Genomic DNA, 23,092 nt, shown 5'->3' with positions numbered 1-23,092 from the left:
GCTTCTCATTGCAATGCCTTCTCTTGTTGCGGAGCACAGGCTCTGGGCGCGCGGGCTTCAGTAGTTGTGGCACATGGGCTTAGTTGCTCCGTGGCATGTGGGATCTTCCCGGACCAGGGCTCGAACCCGTGTCCCCTGCATTGGCAGGTGGATTCTTAACCACTGGACCACAAGGGAAGTCCAACTTTGCAGTTCTTTAGCTCCAAATATCTCTGCTCTCAAGGGATCCTAAGGCGACTAAATGTCTTCCTCACTAAGAGAACTTTGCCCTTGCTGGGATATCCTTGGCATTCCTAGGGCTGCATTCAGCATTGCCTCCTGGGGCCCTCTCCAGAGCTCTGCCTGACCTGGGGTCACTACCCACAGGTCAGGCCTCAGGGATGAGCTGGGTGCCAGGAACGCAGAGATGCCCAGTGACACTTGACGGTTGGTACGTGACATGCCTCATCACACCCACCAGCCCCCAGCCCCTGGGAAGACCGTGGGAGTTGTCTGGCAGAAATAGGAGGAAGAGAAAGAAGGAAACCTGAGTAGGAAGAAAGAAAACGAAGTTCAGTTCAGGGAGTGGCCTCTTGAGCAGCAGAAATGGGGAAACAGCCGTGCAGCAGGTCCCAGGGCTGGCCGAGCAGGGACGGGCCATGCGGTTTTCTGCAGGAAACTGCTGGGAACAGCTAGGGATGGGTGGAGAATCTGTCAGCATGGATCAGGTGTAAAATGCCTTGTGATTAAAACCACTGGCCACTGTGCCCTCAATCCGTCGCAGAGGCGCACTGACTCCCCTTGCTGGGGCTGAAAGGTTGGGGGGGGGCGGTTACTGTTAGCCTCTGGAGGGTTCCAAGCTTTGTGGGATTTGCATGTGAGAAGTGCCACAGTTCCTGGAGGCGAGGACAGGGAGAGCACTGACTCTAGAATATGTGGGATTTATGATGTTCAGGGGCCATCCAGAGGGCCTGGAGCACATGTCCCTGCTCCAGACAGCGTTGTGGGCACCACTGGCCCCTGGATGGTGACCAAAACCAAGGAGTGAGAAGAGCTCACCCGGGGAGACATGGGGGCTGACGGAAGAGGGCTAGGCTAGCGAGCGGCCACCAGGCGGTAGGAGGAAAGCCTGGAGAGGCGATTCCCGCGTTCAAGAGAGAACGTGGAATTCCGGATGTCGAACCTGCGCGGCACCTGCGGCCCTGGAACCCACGGCGCGCCCTGGTGGTCACCCACGTGGTCGGAACGCGGACGTCGCACCGGGAGCCCAGCCCTCCACCGAGCGTGCGCTGCCGGGGCGAGGGGACAGCGCGCTCCCCCGAACCCAGACCACTGCGCCACCTGTCGAGCGAGGGCGTTAGGTTCCCGGGAGAGTCCGGGGCCCGCGGAAGGCCGGGGTCGGCACGCGAGACCGTCTCTCGGTCCTCCCATCGCCCAAGTCTGGACCCCACCCGCCCCGGGCGGGTCCCCGCCTCTCCGCCCGCTTCCCCGCCCTGCCCAGCCCGGTCCACCCCGCCCCTTAGCCTCCTCCGCCCACATCATCAGCCCCGCCCTGTCCACCAGGCTCCGCCCCGCCCCGTTTCCGCCCCTCGACCTCGCTCCGCCCCCACCCCCGCCCCTCTGCCCTGGCCCCGCCCTCCCTGTCCAGGCTCCTCCCCTCGGCTCGCCCCCACCCTCCCATTCGGCCCCGCCCCCAGCGTGCCTTGCGTGGCGGCGGCCCGGAAGCTGGCGTGGCGCGGCGGCGGCGGCGTGCGGGCTTTCTGAGGCGGGACTTCCGACGGGGTTCGCGAGCGTCCGGTCTCCGGGATATGAAGGTGAGCGCCGCGGCGGCGGCTGGGCAGGGTGGCGTCCGCGTCCCGCGTTCCGGCGTGTGCTTCCCCGCCTCCTACGGCCTCCGTTCCCCTCCGCGGAGCGAGCGCGCGGGGGGTGCGTGTGAGAGCAGGAGGCGCGGCACGAGGGAGAACGGGTGTGACAGCGGTGTGGACGAGAGGGAGTGGTGTGGGCGGGTGTGAGGGAGTGTGAGAGTGGGTGTGACAGCGGGTGTGGACGAGAGTGGGTGCGAGAGCAGGTGTGGATGAGAGGCGGTGTGTGAGTGGGTGTGACAGCGGGTGTGGACGAAAGGGGATGTGAGAGCGGGTGTGAGTGAGTGCGTCTGAGAGCGGGTGTGGATGAAGGACGCGGGGCGGGAGCTTGCGGGCGCAAGCGGCAGCACGTGGCTTGGCCGGCGTGGGGCCGGGACCCGGGGCGCGATGGGCCGCGCCGGGCTGGCTCCTTCTTGACCTCGACCCGCTAGTATCCTCCGCTCCCCCTGCGCATGGCAGGCTGCCTCGGGCTTCCTCCGCTGAGGGAACAAGACGGTGGCCCACAGTGTGGACAGAACCCGAGGTTAACGTCCTCCGGGGCTGGGGTCTTCCTGCTCTTACGCCGCCTTCACTTCCAAGTGCACTCGGCCCTCCCCGCAGGAGCACAGCTAGCCCCAAAGTTTGTGCTCACAGGCAAGAATCTGTGACGGACCTTACCCGCGCTGTGGGGACGGCAGTATTCTGTTCACGGGACATTGGGCTCGGGGTCCTGCCAGGTGTTGGTGATGGTCGCTCAGGGCACGGTGGTCAGCATTTCTCAAATTGCATGTCACTGAGCAGAGACAGGTTTGATGGATTAAAACCAGTATCTTAAGAATGAAGTGGAGGGCTTCCCTGGTGGCACAGTGGTTAAGAATCCACGTGCCAACGCAGGGAACACGGTTTCGAGCCCTGGTCCGGGAAGATCCCACATGCTGCAGAGCAGCTGGGCCCGTGCACCACAGCTACTGAGCCCGCGTGCCACAACTACTGAGCCTGCATGCCACAACTACTGAAGCCTGTGCGCCTAGAGCCCGTGCTCCGCAACAAGAGAAGCCACCGCAATGAGAAACCCACGCATCGCGACAAAGAGCAACCCCCAGTCGCCGCAACTAGAGAAAGCCTGCGCACAGCAACGAAGACCCAACGCAGCCATAAATAAATAAATAAATAAATTTATAATAAATAAATAAACAGGACCCTACTGTGCGTGTGCACTTTGTGACGTTTGTACTAGGGGGTCATGAGCACCGTGGTGCCCTCTGTATTCTGGCATCTGGGAGTGCAGGGTATTGAACACCGCTGCAGTGAGCATCTTCGAGCATTTTCGACGTAAGCGGGATGTCCCCCAAAGTGGGATCTTTGAAAAAGAAACACGTGTTGGAAAGTATAATATTTGTGACCAGGTTGTCACCCGAAAAGGTCTGATCAGCTTGGATTCTCAGGAACGGCTCTGAGAGTGATGCTGCCCCAGGTCCTCAGGTCACATCATGCTCTCAGTCCTTGCCAGTGCCTGCGGGCGGGGGGGGGGGGGACCAAAACGCACAGCTCACTGTCTTATCTCAGCGTCCCTTCCTTTGGTTGCTGGTGATGGTGGGGGTGGGGTCTGTGTGTTATGGGGGGGTGTCTGTATTATGGGGTATCTCTGTTACACCTTTTCACGTCCTTTCTGTATTTTATAGTGGGCATTTTTTATTAGAGTGTCTTATTTTCAGTTTGTAAGAGTTCTTTGCGTGTTGTGTGTAGATAAGGAATAGAAATTCATTGTCAAGTATGTTCCAAGTGTTTTCTTGTTTTGCATATCATTTCTTTAAATTTGCTTTTCGTTGGGACTTCCCCGGTGGTCCAGTGGGTAAGACTCCGTGCTCCCTATGCCGCGGCCCGGGTTCGATGGCTGGTCAGGGAACTAGATCCCACATGCCTCAACTAAGAAGTCCGCATGCTGCAGCTTAAAGGTCCCACATGCCACGACGAAGATCCCGCGTGCTGCAACTAAGACCGTGCACAGCCTAAATAAATAAATATATTTTTTAAAGCAAATAAATAAATTTGCTTTTTGTTTCCTAAGTGAAAGCCTCACGTTTTTACATAGTAAACTCTATTGATGTTTCTTATCATAACCTTTACTGTTGCTGATTTAGGTGGAAAAGCCTACCCCCTCCAGCCCCTGTCCCTGAGTTTACGTACACAGGCACCCATATTTTTTTCTAGTCCTTTCCATGGCTCTGTTATTTTACACTTCAGCCAGTAGCTCGTAGCCAGAATATTTGGGGGTTTGAGGGTGGAGAGCCAGTCTTTTCCTAGTTGGCTGGCTGTGGTTAGGGCGGCCACGAGCCAGTGGGGCAGGGCTCACCGGCCTGCAGCAAGGAAGGCCCTTCCTGGGTGTCTGAGGGATGCCAGGGCCCAGTGGTGCTGACAGCTGGACTCTGGCCATTGGGGCTTGCTCGGTGCCCAGCTTAGTGCTGGGAGGCCCCAGGCACTGTTAGGACCATTGCTGCAGTAGGCAGAGGGGACACCCTTCCTGCTGGGGGTCTCCACGGGCTCTGCTCTCTCTGCAGCCCCCTGGACCCCAAGGTTGGACCCTGCTGTGACACGCCCACCATGCGGGTGCTCCTCGGCACACTCTGGCTTGCCCTGGCCTGCGGCTCTGTTCACGCCACCCTGTCAAAGTCAGATGCCAAAAAGGCTGCCTCGAAGACGCTGCTGGAGAAGGTAAGGGCAGTCTGGAGATGGGCCAAAGGGCTGAGCCATCGCGCCTCCTTGCCCGCTGGGGCTGTAAGCCGAGAGCTTGGCCTCTGGGCAGCCTGTGCTGTGCTGCCCCAGGGCTCTGGCTGGCTGGCCTCGGCGGGAGCAGCTTCTGGTGCTGGGGCCCAAGGGTGCGCCTGCCCCCGCTGGGCTGACCTGTGATGTGCCACGTTTCCGCCCTCACCCTGCCTTCTGTTTCTTTCGACCCCTGCACTCTTCACTGCTTCACTGAGCAAATCAGGCAAGAGCCACGCCGGGTTTGGCTGTGTCTTTGTGCCTTTTTTCTGAGGCAGCCCTGGGGAGGCAGAGTGAGTCTTCGGGGACTGTCAGCTCCTCAAGGCAGGCCTTTCCCTGCGGTCTCCTGCTCAGCAGCTCCGTGTAGATCCTGGGACACACCCCTGCTGAACAAGAGGACCGCTGCTGTCCCTGGGCTTCTTCCTGGGGACGAACCCTCACAGCTTCCTCCCTGTTCCTTCTGTTTCAGACTCAGTTTTCAGGCAAGCCCGTCCACGAGCGGGGTCTGGTGGTGACAGACCTCAGAGCCGAGGATGTGGTTCTCGAACATCGCAGCTACTGCTCAGCGAAAGCCCACAAAAGGCACTTTGCTGGGGACATCCTGGGCTATGTCACGCCAGTAAGCCAGGCCCTGGGGTGGGCAGGGAGGTCCCAAGGGCAAGGTGGCTGCTCGGGTCTGTCTGCGTTCTCACCTCCCCTGGCCGCTGCCGCCATGGGGGTGTGGCGGGAGCCATGCCTCCCAGAGAAGTGGCCGGGATCGTGCCAAGCGTCCTGTTCCCCATGGCGCGGGCAGCTTTGCAGTGCCCCCATCCCAACGTGGCTCTCAGGCCCTCTGCCCCAGCTGCAAGCAGGCTCACCCATTCTCCGTCCTCTGCCAGTGGAACAGACACGGCTACGATGTCGCCAAGATCTTCGGGGGCAAGTTCACCCACATCGCGCCTGTGTGGTTGCAGCTGAAGAGGCATGGCCGCGAGATGTTTGAGGTCACGGGCCTTGACGACGTGGACCAAGGTGCTCGCCCCGCTGCTCGTCTGCGCTCGCTCCAGGGGTCTGGGAGGGTGTGAGTGTGTGCCAGCATGATGACTACCTGGCATCGACCCGCATCCCTGTTGCCCTTGGGGGTTTGTAGACAGTGTCCAGGGAGGAGGCGTCCAAGACAGCGTCCAGGAGGGGGCGAAGCCTGGCTATCCTGACAGCCGTGTTTTGCACCTGTGTTTGCCCAGATGTCCTCCCTTTTGGGTTCAGAGAGAGGAGGTGTTAGCTGGTGGTGGGGTTCCCAGAGCTGGGAGGGCAGTGTGTTGCAGGACACGGCCGGGCAGCATCAGTGCCTGGCCTCTGGATGCCCCTCAGCTCTGAGAGATGGTCCCAGGCGCCTCGGAGTCATCGCCCCTGGAGCAGCCACTTGCCCCTGGCCCTGACTGTCCTGCAGGTGGAGGAGGGGCAGTGCAGGGCCCACAGACTCTCCCCTGCCCCCCCTCCCTTTGTTCTCCTCCTGGCGGGTAGGCCAAGTCTTCATGTGGGCAGGGGGCTGTGTCCCCACATTGACTGTCTTCTCCACGTCCCACAGGGTGGATGCGGGCAGTCAGGAAGCAGGCCAAGGGCCTACGTGTGGGTGAGTCCAGTGGGCCTGCAGGGTCAGGGTTGTGGGCCCTTAGGCCATACACCACGGGTGGAGGTCCGGGAGCTCCCTGTGGGTGGGTGAGTGGCCCCAGGTCTTCACGCCTGCCTGGTAACCCAGGCTATGCTGCCTAGCGCGTCGGTCACTCTCCCAACAGCTCAGAAATGAGGCCACCCCAGCCCAGCACTCACAGCCCTCAGTCCAGCCAGAGCCCTGTGGCCCTCCCGCCCACCCAGCTCAGCCCACCAAGGCCAGCCCGCCTTCACCTGTGGTCTTGCCCTCCCATCGCTTCATTCACCCACGAGTGTTTATCGAGGGCCCTGGGGGCTGCGCCCAAGGGTGACGCTCACCCTGCCCTGCCCGTCCTGGAGCTCATGGCTGGCGAGGGAGGGACCCATTGCAAAGTGCAGTGGGGTTGGGGAGGGAGGCTTAGGGGTCTAGGGGCACATCACAGCTGAGCAGGAGGAATGGGGGCATGGGGCTGGGAGGGGACCTGCAGCTGGGCCAAGGGGGAGCCGGCAGAGGCTGGTCCAGCCAGAGGCAGGCGGGAGGCGGCGGACGGGCCAGCATCCGGGCACTCGGGGGCCTGGTGTGTCGGGAGGAGAGGGTGCGCATCTCCGTCCTTCCCCAGCGCCCCCTGGTGCCCCGCCCTCGCCCAGCCACCTTGCACTGGGATGACCTCACTGGGTGCCTGGCTATGGTCACTCTGCTCTGGAAGCCAAGGGCCAGCCTGTGGGCAGGGCCGGCACAGAGGGTCACAGTCTCTGCGGGTCTGTCCCCAGTGCCTCGGCTCCGGTTCGAGGACTGGACGTACGAGGACTTTCAGAATGTCCTGGACAGCGAGGACGAGATAGAGGAGCTCAGCAGGACCGTCGTCCAGGTGGCCAAGGTGACGCCCGGTGCCTGCGCAGCCACCACCGGCTGCCTTGGGCTCCCTCTGGCCACCATGCATCTCGGGGGCAGGGGCTTCCCTTGGGCAATGCCCAGCTGCCGGCTACGCTCCCGGGAGGGGACCCCTCCTGGTAGCTGGTGCTGGGCTGCAGGGAGGGGAGAACCCTTCAGGACCCTGGGGTCAGGTGTGGGGGAGGCACACCAGTGGGCGGGGCGCACGAGAGCCCCAGCTCCTCTGCTGCTGGCTCCTTTGGGGACCCCCACGCCGCCTCTTTCAGAGAGGGGCTTCCAGGCCTGCAGCCTGGCCCTCGGGCTGAGGCCTGGTTGGGCGGGAGGAAGCGGGGCTGGCTCTGCACCTCCCTCCCACCCCTTCCTCCTGGGACCCTCCTCACCAGCCCCTGTTCCTCTCAGAGCCAGCACTTTGACGGCCTGGTGGTGGAGGTCTGGAACCAGCTGCTGATCCAGAAGCACGCGTGAGTGGGCTGTGGGCGGCGTGCGGGCCCCCAGGTGTCAGGAAGAGGCTGGAGGAAGGACGTGGGGGGACCTCGTGTGGGAGGAGGGCCTGCTTCCCACAGTCTGCCCCTGGGGGTGGGGATGGCACCCCGAGAAAGTCGGACAGTGGCTCCAAGAGGCCCGGGAGCAGCTGCGGGCAGGTAGCCAGCTGAGACGCCTACATGATTGGCCTGGTGGAGCCTCCAAGGGACTTAGAGAAGAGGCGGCCGTGCAGGGCCGGGGCCCTTGGAGCAGGTGGCCACAGAGTCCTCTGGGAAAGGGATCTGCCGCCTAGGCCCACAGGCTCTGCATCAGCCGGCCTAGGAGGGTGCCGCATGGTCCCCTCGAAGCAGCATCCACCCTGCGCATGAGGCTCACGGCCAGTGACCTGGCAGGGCGGGACGGGGGCAGGTCCCCTGCAGGAGCCGCTGCCCCTGGTTCTGTCAGGGCCATGGGGTCAGCCCCACAGGTGGCGGAGGAGAGACTGAGTTCCGCCCGGGGCGCCTGCATGCTAGGTGCCGCCCAGCGGCTGGTGCCAGGGCAGGACAGGCTGCAGCCGGTTCCGGAACTGGCTGTCCGCTTCCTTTCCTGCACCTGAGCCCCCACTTCTCCACGTGTGCCAGACCCTGGGGGGAGCCCTGGGCAGGGCTCCTCTTCTACCCTCCCGCAGCTGCAGGCGGCGCTCTGCCTGCTTGAAGACAGCGTCCGTGGGGTCCCCTGCCTCTCAATGCAGGGGGAGGCGCATTGTCGAGGGGTCTGTGCGGGGGGATAGGCCTCCTACCCGAGGCCCAGAGGAAGCTGCACCTGGAGCCAGGCATGCTGGGGGCTCTCTGCCTGGGTGGGGGTAGGGAGACTCCACTATTGGCCTTGGGAACGGCGGTGGCCTGGGCCCAGGCCCCCAGCCACAGTACCTGCTTCTCGGTGCTCAGACCCCTGCCCCAGTGGGTGCTTCTGAAAGGCTCCCTCTCTGTCCACTTCTGCCCCGGGAGGGCCCCAAGGCTGGAGCTCAGGAGGAGGATGGGTGGAGACAGCCAGGTTGAGAGCATGGAGGATACCCACGTCTGTTGGGAGCCGACGCAGCACCTGCACGTCGGGGGCCCTGGCTTTTGGCCGAGAGACGATCCCCCCACCCCCCCGGCTCTGCCTCCGTCCTTGCTGGGTGGTGACCCTGCTGAGGAGACCGTATGGCACCTTCTGAGAAGGGGGTGCAGCTGGGCAAGGAGGTGCCGGAGCGCCTCCATACCCTGGGGGCTCCTGGCGGGTGGGGGGCGGGGGGCCCGGAGGAGGGTGGAGGCTGGCCAGCCTGGTCAATGGCTTTGGACACTGCTGCCTGGGAGCTGCTTCCGAGGACAGGCCTGGCCATGGCGGGCATGACAGGGACGTCCATGGTCCTGTGCCCACCTGTCACCCTCTTCAGGCTTCTGTTTCCTACCCAAAGTGCCAGGTCACCCTGGAAAGGCCTGTTTGGTGTGATGCGAGGCAGTGGCCCCTTGTCCACGTGCCACCCTGGGCTGCGGGTCCCCCAGGCCCTTCCGTGAAAGCCTCCTGGGGAGGAGTGTGCGGAGCTACCCGGCCCTGGCGAGAGGCCCGTCTCCTGCGTTCACACCCAGCGAGCGGGCGGGCGAGCGGGCGGGCGAGTGGGCGGGCAGCCAAGGGGAAGCCCCAGGGACTCTGTCCCAGCAGACCGGCCCCGGTCCCCGCCGATCAGGTGCTTCCCCCAGGCCATGAGGCCACCTCCCCCTTCTCACAGAGAGGGAATCCCCTGGGTGGTCCCAGAAGCCAGGAAGGCACCCAACAGTGACAGGTGCTGATAGCTTCTGGCCTCAGGGAGGTGCCGGCCCCTTCCAGCCCGTGTGCGCCCCCGAGGGCGCCCCTGACCACGTACAGTCAAAGCCAGAGCGGAATGACCTTGGCCCGGGATTGCTCCCACTGAGCAGGGGCCACCTGGGAGGCTCTGAGAGGCTGCCACAGTCCAGTGGTCAGTGCACACCAGGCCCCATGGCAGCCTTGGCAGGATGACCGGCAGCTGTGCTCGCCCCACCCCCCTTGCTTTTTGCAGACTTGTTCTGGGGCTGCGGGCCGGGGCAGCCCCTCTGACCTTCCTGCACTTGGTAGTTGGGGGGGGGGGCGCACTTGCTGCCCGTTCTCCAGACGGAGGTGGCTCCTGAGGGGCTGCACAAAGGACCCAGGTCGGTCACTGGCCCCACAGCCTCTCAGGCACGGTGACGGTGGTCTCCGGGACTGGGGTGTCCTGACGAGTGCTCCCAGGCTGTGCCAGAGCCACTGTCCCGCCGGACATGCTGCCCGCCAGCTCTGAGATACTGCCACCTCCCACACGCCTAGGGTCCAGGTGACCCCGTGACGCTGCTGTCTCCTCTGCCCCCTGCCTGGTGGCCCGCTGCCCGCAGAGACTCTTCCCCACGTCCAGGCACTACCGGTCGAGCACATGCCAGTGCCCCCTCCTTATTTCCACCTGGGGCCAAGGCACCCAGAGTTCGGTATCCCGGTGTCTGCAGGGCCGGGGGTGGCTGTGTGAGGGGGCTGGGCCAGCCGCCGCCCTGGGGTGGGAGGTCAGGGCCCCCTCGTCACAAGGCCTCATCAGTGGAGCCGCCCCCAAGTCTCAAGGCACCTCCCGGGTGCAGCAGGGCCCTCAGCACAGCCTGAGGAGTTTCGTGGCCCAGGCTGACCTGGTCACCAGCAGGCCAGCATGCCAAGTCCACATGGGTCCTTCCTCCCTGCCCGGCTGTGTATCTGGGAGGGTTCAGAGGTGATGGGGCGCCACACCGACCCCCCTCTGCTCTCCACCCTGCTCTTGTGGGGAGGGAGGGGCCTTGAGTGTGAGGAAGGATGGGGGCTGGGCAGGCAGTTTAGGTGGAGGGCGATCCCCGCGGTGTCTGCCAGGCCCCCTGGTGCATCCACCCTGGAGCCCGTACCTCCAAGGCAGAACGTGGCTGTGAGGGGCGTCTGCCCACAGCGGGGGTCTTGGCCCAGCTGCTCCTGACCTGTCCTGTTTCTTTGCAGGGGCCTCATTCACCTGCTCACCCACGTGGCCGAGGCACTGCACCAGGCCCGGCTGCTAGCCTTCTTGGTCATCCCGCCCGCTGTTGCCCCTGGGTAAGTGCCATGCTTGCTTGGCCAGGGGAGGCCCTTCCTGGTCAGTGCCCAGCCCCGTCCAGGTACATACTGGCCACCGCATGTGTCGACGGGGATCCTCGTCAGCACATACGGACACCTCGGTGGCCTCAGCATGCCCTCATGCGTCAACGGGTCAAGGCTGCATCCTTACACCTGAGCACTTGAAACCGTGTTGTTTAGACTTGCTCCGCGCTCCCGCTGGTCCCTGGCGAGGCCCCGGGCACCGCAGTGCAGGGCCTGTGCCCCTTTAGGCCCCAGGAGGTCAGGGCTCCCGCCGCTGAGCCCAGCTGCTCATGTCCTGCCTTGAGATAAGGACTTGGGGGCGGCTCCACTGATGAGGCCTTGTGATGAGGGGGCCCTGACCTCCCAGCCCCATCTCACAGCCACCCCCAGCCCTGCACACACCGGGACACAGAGCCCGGTGAGGCAGCTCTTCCAGAACCCCCGGGACAGGGAGATGCGGGGCCCGAGTGCCAAGTCAGCCTGTGCTGGGCGCGGAGGAGGCCAGATCGCAAAGTGAGGACGGGGGGCAGCCCGGAGCCAAGTGGCGGGTCGATGGTGCACAGAGGCCCAGGGCTGCTGCCTGCGCTCTGCCTGGTCTCCGCTGGCTTCCAGGGCAGCCTGGGCCTCAGTGCACTGCTCTGGAAGGACCGCTGTCCATGCATCTTGTCACCCCTGGCTGTCGGTTCGCTCTGCAGCGCGGGCCAGTTAACAGAAGCAGGTGGGCAGCTCTGGGACCCGAGCTATCTGGCGACCCTGACGCTCACAGGCCGATAGCCCCACACAGAGGAGCCTGCGGGCACGCTGAGGCCAAGGCCACAGCCGCCACAGCCACCACAGCAGGCACCTGCTGCTCCCAGGTTGGCTGCCCACCCTTTGCTTGGCGCTCGCGCCCCCGGAGCCCCCACACGTCACCAGAGGCCTGGGTGGTGGTCCCACCCAAGCCCAAGGGCCTCAGCCTCCCTCGCGACTCTTCTCCCCACCTTTCCAGGGCCCTCAGCCTCGTGTGTGCTCCTGTGTGCAACACACGCGTGTGATAGGCCGGCGGCAGCAGGGGCCACCAGTCCTCCTAGGATGGGGGGCCCCATTCTGGAAGAGCCGGGGGTGGCAGACACAGAGCCTGTGGGCTCGGCTGCAGATGTGGGCACCCGTTTCCGGGGTCTCCTGGTTTCTGTGATGGTTCGGGGTGGGGTGCTGTGGCCGGTGGAGCCCCGGTTGCCCTTTGTGGTCAGGGGCCGTCGGCAGAGACAAGCTCCTCGGAAGCTGGGGCAGCCCTTCAGGCTCGGCTGGGGAGAGGTTGGTTGCCTGGCCGGGGGTGGGACCCCGGGGGCCTTGCTTGCAGCCCCTCCCTGCTGACACCCTTCCACTCCCCAGAGCCTCGGGCCTCGCAGCTTCTGACAGGTGCAGAGAGCAGACTCCCAGCCCACATGCTGGAGAGTGTGTGTGTGTGTTGAGGGGAGTGACTGGGCCGGACGCCCATGGAGGGGCTGGTCTCTGGGCTTGGCCTGGAAGGGCGGGAGGGCTTGGGACAGGGTGGGGAGCAGCTTTCCGCCTGGTGCCCTCTCTGCCCAGGAGTCCGGCCTGAGCTCCTGTCCCCTAGGCAGGAAGTAGATGGTGTGAGCCAGGGCCGCTCTCTCACCCTGCGGTGACCAGGGGAGGAAGTGCCCTCCATCTGGCAGCCGAGGAGGTGACTGGAGGGAGGAGACTGTGGCCAGGGCTGGAGGCATGGGTCCTGGGCACTGCCGCTGAGCTGTGGCCCAGTCTGGCCTGCCCCTGCTGGCAGCCAGGGGTGTGTTTGGGGGGGCACAGGCCTGGGCTGCACCCCCGCGGCTGGCGAGCAAGCCCTGCTCTCTCCAGAGGCTCTGGCGACCTCGGAGTTTGTCTCATCGTTGACTTCTGTTTTGCCATGCTTCTGGATAGCAGCCCCAGCAGAGGAGCCAGGGAGCCGTAAACAGTCTTTCTGGGGTTTTCTGCATCATCAGTCGCCTCACAAAGGCTGCGCTGCCCCCCACGGGAACAGCCGCCCCAGGAGGGGCTGTGTGTGTGGCGCCAGGGCCGGCGTGCCTTTGCTGCTGTGCACCTTGGTCTGGGGCCTCCCTCCAGGGGCTGCTGGCACAGCCGCCATCCTGACCTCGAGCCCTGCTCCCGAGGTCGCGCCTCGGCCCCCGTTGACGTCCCAGCACCAGTCAGCGGGTTTAACCGGAGCCCTGGGCCGTCCTCGCTCTGGACGGGGCTCTGAGTTAGTTCTCGCCCCGGCTTCTCAGGCTGTATCTTCTGAGGATCCAGCACTCCCGGAACCCTCAGGAAAGTACTGGCCTCGGGCATGGAGGGCTGGCTTCCTTCCCAGGACCTGCCCTGCGGTGAGCTCGCATCCTCACGGGCAGGTGCCCACCTTGACGGGTGCTGCAGCCACCCCCGTGGCTTCCCGTGGTTTCGGGCAGGCCGTCTCCCCACAGTCAGGAAGGGGATGGGTGGGGGTCCTTCTCTGGGCGAGCCTCCTCGTGTCTGGGGGGAAACTGTCTAGAGCAGCGATCCCCAACCTTCTTGGCACCAGGGACCGGTTTTGTGGAAGACAGTTTTTGCACGGGCAGGGGGTGGGGGGTGGCTCAGGCGGTCGTGGGAGCGACGGGGAGCGGCGGATGAAGCTCCGCTCGCTTGCCCACTGCTCGCCTCCTGCTGTGTGGCCCGATCCTGACAGGCCGCGGACCAGTGGCGGTCTGAGGACCAGGGGTTGAGGACCGCTGGTCTAGAGGCCACACCATGTCCATTGTCCGTGGCCATGTGGAGAGGGGAGGCCAGGCCACACGACGTCTACCAGGGCCACCTCATCTTGCGATGCCCCGAGGAGACGCGGGCGCTGCCCCAGCACCACGTCTGGCAGCTTCAGGGCCTCGGGGGGAAGGATCCCGTGGGGCAGGCCGGCCTTCTGGAGGGGAGGGGTGCCTGCAGTCAGACGGGTAGCGACTCAGTGAGAAGCACCTGGCAGCCCCAGGCGCCCAGACATGAGGTGTGGCCAGAGGCCATGAGGTGGTCAGAGCCTTGGGAAGCAGAGGGGCTGGTGGGCCAGGGCGGCCCCTGCAGCCCTTTGGGACGTGCACTTGATGTCGGCAGGAGCAGCGGCCCCCGGCATGGTGGGCGCAGGCCACACAGAGCAGCGCCTGCCTCTGACGGGGCTGCAGCTGAAACCAGCGAAGGCGGCCGTTCGGGGAGTCACGCGGGATGGGAACCTGCACCAGTCTCCTCCCTGAGCAGCGGACTTCCTGGAACAGTGTGACTGGGAGGAGGAGGGGCTTGGGAAGCATCCTCCGTGACCCCCGTGGCCGTTGTTGAGAGTGTTTGTCTAAGAAATAGTCGGCCAGTGAAAGTGAGGCTGTTTGCTGTGCTGATTGGGTTTGAGCAGAAGGGTTTCTTCTTACGGGGTGAGTGAGGCCAGCAGGGCAACAGGCCTCCTGGTGCCCCCCCCGCCCAGAGTTCGTTGCCCCCTGCCCCTCGCCGGCCTCCCCTTCACACCTGGTACCAGCGCTTTCAGGACCCCTGGGGGTGGGATCCCCTCTCCCAGTTGAGCAGGGAATGTCTCCTGGAAGGCCCCGGTGCTGCAGTGACCAGGACATGAGACACGGGGGCATACTCCCTACTGGGCCACTGCACTGCTCAGCTCGCGACCCTGCCTCCCCTTGTGAGCCATTGAATCCAGAAACGGTAGGGCGGGGTGTCCATGGGTTCCTGAGCGAACGTCCACCTGGGGACGGGTGAGCTTTTGAATTGTGGAAACATCTTCCTGGAGCTGATGGCATCCGCTCTTTCTGGGGTGCCCCAGGCCCTCCTCACACAGGCCCGTCTCTATCTCTGGGGCTGAGCTGGGAGGAAAACGCCGTCTGCCGGCCTGGCATCTTCTAGCTGACTTTAGAGGGCCGGTCTGGAGTGTGGCCACAGGGAGTGTGGCTGTCACCACCCGGTGAAGCATCTGCTCCCCAGGTGTGTCCCCGAGCTCCCTGCCACGGCAGGTGCCCGTCACTGCGTGTTGCTTCATCCCACTCAGGGGCGGGCTTTGGGGTCCTGGGGTCGCTGGCTGGTGCTGCTGGTGCTCAGGCCCCACGGGTGCCTCGTGTCTCTCGGGGGCCTGGGCCTGGCCTCCTGGCTGCTCCCTCCAGAGGTGGCGGCCGGGGCAGGCTTTGCTCAGCTGGAGTGGGGCAGCCTTCAGATGGGTTATCTCAGGGCTGCCTGGACCCCGTGGAACCGGTGACCATGGCTGAGGTCCACACAGTGGGCTGCCCCTGCCCCTGCCCAGGGATTGGAGGTGCTGGCTGAGAAGAGGGATTCTCTCTGCTCACATTGTTGGGGTGAGCAGAGGGCCCTGCCACCCTGGGACAAGGCTGCAGTCCTAGGGGCTGCTGCAGGCAGAGCGGGTGGGCTAGCGGACCAGGTGTGTCCAGCAGACAGGCCACCTGGGCTCCCGCCTGTCCCAGGCCTGAGGCCTTGGGAGGGAGGGCGCTCTGCTCATGGCACCGTGCTCGCAGCTGAGATGAAGCGGGGCTGGCCTGGGGCACCTGTGCCCACGTAGGGATGGGCCCTCCCGGAGCTGGGCTAATCGCGGTCTCCAGTGCACTGGGCAGGAGGGGAGCCGGGTCTCTGCTGGACCTCCAGCAGCAGGCACTGCCCGTCAGGACCCAGCTGCAGGCCATCCCCTGTAACCGAGCGCTGGGTCACTCTCCAGGGAAAGTGACCTGTGGTGTCTCCTGGCGTGGAGGAGGAAGGGGCGTGAGCTGGGAGCCCACACGGCCGGCTTGCCGTGCCCTCTGCTGAGCCCAGGTGTCAGCTGGGGCGGGGCTGGAGGGGCTGTGCGAGCTGGGTGTGGTGACCACGCCGTCTCACTGCAGGACCAACAAGCTGGGCATGTTCACACACAAGGAGCTTGAGCAGCTGGCCCCCGTGCTGGATGGCTTCAGCCTCATGACCTATGACTACTCCACAGCGCAGCAGTGAGTGGGGGCACCCCGGGGCCCCGTGCGCTCTGGCTTGGCACAGAGATGCTCCCCCGACCAGGGGCCTGGATGCTCAGGCGAGGTCCAGCTTCCCACGAGCCTGCTCAGGGCCACGCTTTGTCAGCTCTCGGCTCCAGGCACATGAAGGGCCCGGTCTCTTCTTCCCAAAGCCCGCAATTGGCCTTGAATTGGGCGACCTTCTCCTTTTGGGGGTCACGTGACACAGGGCAGCGGGCACCCCCATGGGAATGCCATCCCGGGGTGTCCATCCACGCCTATGTGATCCTGGCCACCACATGGTGGCTGCGGTGCTGGGCCCGCCTCGCTGCCCAGGAGAAGGTGCTCCCGTGGCCGGGGGCATCATGCTGCAGCCTCTGTCCATCTCGGGCCTTCACCTGAGCCTCTCGGCTGACTGCAGGGGCCCGCCTGCCTGCTGCCGTCCTTCCCACTCCGCATGTGGGCCCCACCCCAACCTGGGGCGCCCTGAGGCCTCTGTCTGCCGCTGAACGCACTTCTCTTTGGCCCTGCAGGGCCGGCCCCAGCGCACCGCTGTCCTGGGTGCGAGCCTGCGTCCAGGTCCTGGACCCCAAGTCCAAGTGGCGGAGCAAGATCCTGCTGGGACTCAACTTCTACGGCATGGACTACTCAGCCTCCAAGGACATCCGCGAGCCTGTCATCGGGGCCAGGTGAGCCGGCGGCTGCCCCATGCCAGGTGGCTTCCTGTGCCGTCTGCCACGGTGCCCTCGTGTCAGGAGGTGTGCGTCTCCCAGAAGTGGGGGGGTGCAGCGAGGAGGAGGCCTGGCAGGGTCTGACCACGTACCAGGTGCCTGCAGGGTGCTGTCCCAGTGCCCTCTCTTCCCCTGGGTCGGCGGGGGTGTGGCCCCCATCTGGCCCGAGCAGCATGCGGCCCCCCGGCCTCCTCTCCTTCAGCCTGAAGGACGCCCTTTGTGTTGCTTGCTATGCATTTATACCAGTGTTGAATCCTCTTCCGTTTTATCTTGCCGGGTTTGGGGGAGATGTTTGTGCTGGATGTGGGGTTCTGGGTTGCCAGCTTGTTACAGGACCTTGACGGTGTTGCTTTGCCATCTTCCGGTGCATTCTGTCCCACGAGACACTCGTCACCTGGTTTCTCCACACGTATCACCACCAAGCACCACTGCGCTGTGATTGCCAGGCGCCTCCACGTAGGCTTCTTTACATTTTTTCCACCTGGTTTTCGTTGAGTTTTTTAGATTTGTGCATTTATCCTTTTCATCATATTTGGGAAGGTTATAGTTTATTTTTTCTAGTATTTTTCTTGTCCTTCCCTTTCTCTCCTCTTCTTCCGGGCCCATGCGTACTCGTGTGTTAGGCCAGTCTATTTGTCCCACCATCCTCTGACACTCATTTTATTTTTTTGGCCTCTGTTTTCTTCTGTTCAGTTTTCCTTGCCCGAGTGCCCCCACCCCACCGCTTCCTCCTCCCTCCCAGGGCCCTGGCCGGCCATCTGCCGCCTGCTGCCCGCACCCTGGGTGAGCCTTGGTCAGGGGATGGGGCCCCCAGCTGGCCCCTGGGGTTGCACTTGACCTCCTTTGTCCACAGCCTGATTTCTTCCAGCCCTTCCCCAGCGTGCAGGGCAGGGTTGACCTCTGGGCTCAGGGCCTTGGGGCTCTGGGGGTCGTGGGGAGAGGCCTCTCCCAGGGCTGGTCAGCAGCCCTCCCCCTCCCAGGGCCAGATAGTTCGGATCTGGGGAACCAGATGGGCAGGCTTAGTGAGGCCGCCTGCAGATGGATGCTGTTCCGTGGGAGAGGGGAGGGCTGCCTCTGCAGGGGGTGAGCGTGTTCACCCAGGTCCGGCCCCCCAGCAACACAGCTCACCAGGATGCGCCCCTCAGCCGGTCTTCACCCCGGAACTCACTACAACAGCCTCTGTTCCCTGAGCAGATGACAGGCCAGGTGTGAGGGGCAGGTGAGCCCCATGGCCGCCGGAGTCTCTCCATCTCTTCCGCTGACAGAAGCCCAGGCCAGCCTGGCCCAGGATTATCTGCTCTCCCGTCTCAGCCACTCCAGCGCTGAGACCCTGGCCTTCTGTGGCAGGTGTCCCCGGTCCCCTCAGGCAGTGGGGGATTAGCGGCCTCACCATCTGCTCCCGCACACGGAGCCAGGACCCTGAGGCAGGGGCAGGAGGCCAGCTCTGTCAGGCCGGGGGTTGGCCTTCTGGCCTCCATCAGCCAGGCCCGCATTCTGTGCCTGCCACAGCGGGAGGGGGCGGAGGGCAGGCTGTTTGTGCACATTCTGGGTTCTCCACTGACCCCCCCCCCAGCCTCTGTTGGCCTTCCCTGGGTGACACGCAGACCCCATCATGACCACGGCCAGGCTCCTGTGTGCATGGCCTCGTCACTCCCCAACTTTGAGGAGTCTGGGCGGCTGTGAAACACCCCGGGAGGGCCCAGGGCTCCCCTGCCTGCAGGCTCATGTCACCCCACGTGCAGTTCTGGGTGCTGATCCGTGGGTCCCCACGGCTGCCGAGCCCCCATTCTGGGAGGCCCTCCCACTGCCCTGGTGGCCAGGGTGCCCGGCTAGCCCCGTGAGTGCTCTCAAGCCAAGTGGGCACCCATACTCCTGCATCTTTGGGACCTACAGCCCCACCCCGCCTGGCCTCTCCTGCCCCTGCCTCCCAGGGACCTCAAGGAGAGCCAGCCCCAGCAGAACACGGCCAGATGGGTCCCCAAGGGTGGGCCATGTCTGGCAGACCCCCTGCCCCTGCTCAGAGGTCTCTTGGGCCAGGCCACCAGAGGCCAAGGGCACAGAGGTTCGGGGAAGCTCTCCCTGTGTGGCCGTCCTGCGCCGGGGTCTCACTCTGCCTAGGGGCGACTGGTGGCACCTGGTCCCAGGGCTGCCTGAGTGGGGGCGTGGGGTTCACACCCCACTCTGCTGCTCCGCATCCCCGGGGCTGCACCCAGGCGGGTGTGAGGGCCTGTGTGGCCCCAGCCCTGGCACCGCCAAGCCTCGGCCTTCAGAGGGGAGGGACCAGGTGCTCTCAGGGGTCTGGCTGAACCCCGACAGAGACCCCAGCCTCAGCCAGCCCCGCAGCCTCACCACCTCCAGCAGGTAGCAGATTGTGAGGGGAAGCCCCGGAGGAGGAGTGCACACAGCCAGAGCTCCCCAGACGTGAGGGCCCAGAGCCACCTGCCCTCCAGCATCTGCCCTGGGACTCGGGGGCTCAGGGACAGGCTGGGTCAGGATGCCTCACCCTTCCCCACACATCCCATCCCCGCCCATCCCACATTTGTCTCAGCCACATAGCTGACGTTGGATCAAAAGCTGCAGATGACATCAAGCATCCCAAGAGCGTTGCGCTAATTAAGTATAATGCAATAATTTTGGACGCTTCGAGCTGGTTGATGGGGGTCGTGGCTGTTCCTGGCCCAGGCCCCGTGGGAGCAAATCCAGGCGTCCCCTGGACGGCCACCACCTCATTTCCCACTACTCTGTCCAGCCCCGACCCGCTGCCGATGTGCAAGGTGCAGCCTGGAGCATCGCAGCCCCCTCCCTGGGCCCAGGCTGCAGGTCTCCGGCCTGTATGGGCATCGGCTGCGTGCCAGAAGACGGGGTGAGCTGGAGACCCCAGTTGTCTTGGCCATGCGGCACCTTGGGTACCGGCCTGTCCTCTGTGTGTCCTCTGTTGGGTGGGGAGGGGTTCTCAACCCCTGCTCCTGGCAGTGAGGCGGGGCCTCCCATGGGCTTGGGGCAGCTGTGTCCACAGCAAGGAGGCAGGCTGAGGACAACTTGGCCTCTGAAAGGGCCCGGAAACCACTGCCGTGGACTGTTGTTCCCGAGGTGGGGGGACGCGGTGGGGGGTGCCGAGGCCGCCCCCGTTCTCGTTCATCCTCAGGCCTGCGGCTGACCCCAAACCTCCCCCGCAACTGCAGCACCCCAGGCTGACCCCGGGAGCGCCTGCCCGCACCACCGGCCCAGCATGCGGTGCGCCCACAGCGCGGGGCCCGCGCTCCACCCGCCGCCAGCTCAGGGTGCGGCACGAGCTTTGAAGCACGGCCACGGCCTCTGCTCACACCTCAGCAGCCTCTCGGGGTCTCTGTCCTCCCCCTACCTCCAGTGAGGACCCGGCCGCCGCAGCCCTGGCCCTGACCCGAGTGTTCCAGACCCCGTCCCACGGTCCTGCTTCCTGTCTTTTCTTCATGTCTGGGCCACACGCGTGGCCCTCCCACCTGACCCAGTGTGCTGCAGGCACTCCGCAGACCATCGGGATGGGATGACACCCCGCATCCTGCTGCCCTCGGGTGGCCTCACCCCTTCCGTGATGGCAGAGGCCACCTCCACCCCGTCCAGGTGCTCGGGTGGGCAGGGGAGGGCCCCCGCACCCACGCCCAGCCTCCCCCAGGTACATCCAGACGCTGAAGGACCACCGGCCCCAGATGGTGTGGGACAGCCAGGCCGCAGAGCACTTCTTCGAGTACAAGAAGTGAGTGTCCGGGGGCGGCCCCAAGTGATGCGGGCCTCGAGCTCGGCCTCTGCCCCTGAGGGCCGGCCTGGCCCAAGGAGGGGCACCTGAGGCCTTGGCTGGGGGGTGGGGGGAGGGGCAGAGGCAAGTGGGAGTCGGGCCGGCGGACTGAGGGTTGTGCTGTCTTGCAGAAGCCGCGGTGGGAGGCACGTCGTCTTCTACCCGACGCTGAAGGTGCGCGTGGGCCCTGACGCTGGGCGTGGGGGCAGCAGACACAAGCCCTTCCCCAGCAACCCTGGCCCTCAGCTCGGCTGTGGTGGGCAGGGGTCGGCAGGTGGCCCACGGGGGGTCAGGCGGGCAGGGCAGGGCCGACACTCCCGCTGCTTCAGTCCTTGCAGGTGCGGCTGGAGCTGGCCAGGGAGCTGGGCGTCGGGCTGTCCATCTGGGAGCTGGGCCAGGGCCTGGACTACTTCTACGACCTGCTGTAAGCCTGGACTGGAGCCGGCCTGAGCTTTTGCAAGAGACGGAGGGAGTGACAGGCAAAATACAGACTCTTCCATTTCCCGTGCTGTGTGCGCTGCGGCCTTGGGCGGGGGCAGGTCGGCCTGGGACCCCGGGCTCCTCATCAGTGACGGAGGCGGGCAGTCCAGGGGGTGGGGGACAACGGGCCCTGAGGATGCAGGCCCCTCTGACCCAGCCCTGGCTGGCTGCCCGCTGGTGGCCGGTGACGGCGGGACCCACAGTCCCCACCCCGCAGGCTGGCAGGGAGTGTTGCACGGCCTGCAGATCACTGTGGGTCTGGAGGCTCCGGGACAGCCCCAGGCTCCCCGACACTTGAACGCTCTGGTGGGCGTCACCCCAGGGCCATGCAGAGGGGCCCCGGCCTCCCCCTGCAGGTGCTGGCTCAGCCTACCTGCCTGGGAGCCCGATGGGCACCACACAGCGAGGGTGGGAGCGCCACGGCGGAGACGAGGGCTCCAAGAGGCTGGCCGTGCCCCACAGTGGTGCCGCGGGTTGTGTGGTCACTGTGGAACGACAGTTCACCACAGGCCCACTGCCCGCTGGGAACGGCCACGCTCCCAGGAGGGAGCAGTGGGAGAAGCCCTGGGTTGCCAGGAGTTGAAGGACAGTGGACCCCCAGCCCTCGCCCCCTCGGTGGGCCCGCTGGCCCCAAGCAGGTGAATCCACCTGTGATGGTGCTGCTTGCTGAACCCGCTGGTCAGACGCTGTGCGTGAGCCCAGGGCGCAGCGGCTGTGGGACGTGACTGGGGGAGGGTCCTAAGGGAAACGTATCTGTCCTCGGGGTCAGGGCCTGGCTGGGCCCTCGGCACCTGTCCCAAGGAAGAACCCTACTGCTCCTGGTGGGGCTGGAGGTCTGGCCTCGTGGCCCACCAGCGGAAACTAGGCTGGCTGGCGGCAGCCCACCTGGATACCCCACTTCTACCAGCGTGGGCTTCAGGCGGGCACTTGGAATGGTAGGTCAGGTGCCCCCCCCCACCTGCCTGTGCCAGCCCGTCTCCCCAAGGCCCTCAGCCCCACGCTGCCCGCCGCACCCCTGGCTGTGGTCCCAAGGGTGGGACTGTAGGCCGGTCCCCATGGCTTCAAAGGCCTGGTCGGGAGGGGAGCAAGGAGGCCGTGACACCAGGAATGGGCACTGGGCTGTGGTGCGGTGCGGCCTGCAGGAGCTGGGGCGTGAGGGGGCAGGGCCAGCTGTGGGCCCACAGCGTGCTCAGTGTCTGTGGACATGGAGCCAGCTGGGTGACCGGATGCCGGGTGCCTGGGAGGCTCCTCAGCCTAGGCTTGGACGACAGGGAAACCAGCGAAGGGGGAGGGGCCCTGGGAACCTGACGGAGGCGCAGGCCAGCACATGGCAGCAGGCAGGGCTGGCCCCGGGTGAGACAGGCCCCGCGTGTCCCAGTGGGACCTCAGTGGAGCTGGGGCTGCCAAGGCAGCTTGGGGGCCATGAGAGAAGCTGAGTCGGGGCTGGGCGTGAGGGTCTGGTGCCCGCAAGTCTGCGCGTGAGGTGCGCGGGGATGACCAAGCAGAGGTGAGCAGCAGCTTTCACCGAGCAGAGCTGGAGAGGTGCGAACGGGGACCCGGGCAGAGGGCAGAGGGCGCTGGCAGGGCTGGGGGCACAGCTTGGCTGGACTGTGCTTCCTTCCTGCTTGTTTGCTGTGGTGCCTGAGGACAGTTTGGTTTTGGTGTGTGAACCGCTAACTCTGCTACTTCTGCTGGAACGGTCCCCGGCGTTCTGGTGGCTTCCATGGAGTGAGGACAGGGGAGGCTGGTAGGGCGTGGGGTGGGGGTCCAAGGGCCAGGAGGGGCCGGGCACCCTGGTGGTCTGGGTTGTGCCGGGGTCAGTGCCTGGCTAGGCATCACCAGGCAGGTCTGCCACACAGCAAGGATGCAGAGTGGGTGGGGCCACAGGGCCGGCAGGAGTACGGGCTGGAAACAGAGTATGGGGTGCCATTTGGGGGGTCAGATGCCCCACAGCTAGTGAGGCCCTTGGGAGGGGACTATCCCCCAGCCTGGACCCCCAGACCCACCACCCTCCTCACTCCCCATCAGTTCTGTCCTCCGGAAGCCCCGCCCCACCTATGAGGTGGTTTGACGCAGTTTGACCATTTCTCTGATTCTGGGTCTTGTGACAACTACTTCGCTGACAACAGCCTACTTACTTGCAAAATCTGAGTGATACTTAAGGGACAAAGTTTCCAGGAACGAAACAGGAATAGAAAGAGAACAGGAAAGATGCGGCTGAGCTCCATTTTGAGAGGACACCCCTGGGGGAGGGGGAGGCCCTGAGGCTGGATGGGGGCCACCCCACGTTGGGGGAGGGGTGTCCGCAACACGGGCCGTGGGCGGGTCAGTGAGGCTCAGGGCTGTTCTCTGCCATGGCTCGGAGCCAGCCTCACTGATGTCTCTTGCCATCCTCTGCGGGCGCAGGGGCCACC

General features: G+C 65.0%; 1 protein-coding gene across 2 annotated transcripts; it reads left to right on the top strand.

The window, feature by feature from the left end:
- Positions 1–1,692: 1,692 nt before the first annotated feature.
- CHID1 (chitinase domain containing 1) lies at positions 1,693–20,702 on the top strand. 2 transcript variants are annotated; one of them, XM_082628790.1, is made up of 13 exons: positions 1,693–1,793; positions 4,379–4,532; positions 5,050–5,199; positions 5,459–5,591; positions 6,148–6,192; positions 6,981–7,087; positions 7,501–7,562; positions 10,603–10,695; positions 15,594–15,695; positions 16,229–16,384; positions 20,079–20,159; positions 20,330–20,372; positions 20,528–20,702. In XM_082628790.1, exons 2-13 carry the CDS (start codon positions 4,422–4,424, stop codon positions 20,624–20,626), a joined length of 1,182 nt encoding a protein of 393 aa, XP_082484916.1. In that variant the 5' UTR covers positions 1,693–1,793; positions 4,379–4,421; the 3' UTR covers positions 20,627–20,702. The 2 variants fall into 2 exon arrangements, with proteins under 2 accessions (XP_082484916.1, XP_082484917.1); XM_082628791.1 differs by lacking the exons at positions 20,079–20,159; positions 20,330–20,372; positions 20,528–20,702 and adding an exon at positions 16,750–16,931.
- Positions 20,703–23,092: the final 2,390 nt, after the last annotated feature.

The sequence above is a fragment of the Mesoplodon mirus genome (assembly GCF_964341445.2).
Source record: "Mesoplodon mirus genome assembly, chromosome: 7".
Lineage (NCBI taxonomy): Eukaryota > Metazoa > Chordata > Mammalia > Artiodactyla > Ziphiidae > Mesoplodon > Mesoplodon mirus.
Note: the sequence above shows the minus strand (reverse complement) of the source record. Positions and strands in the feature narration are given on the sequence as shown.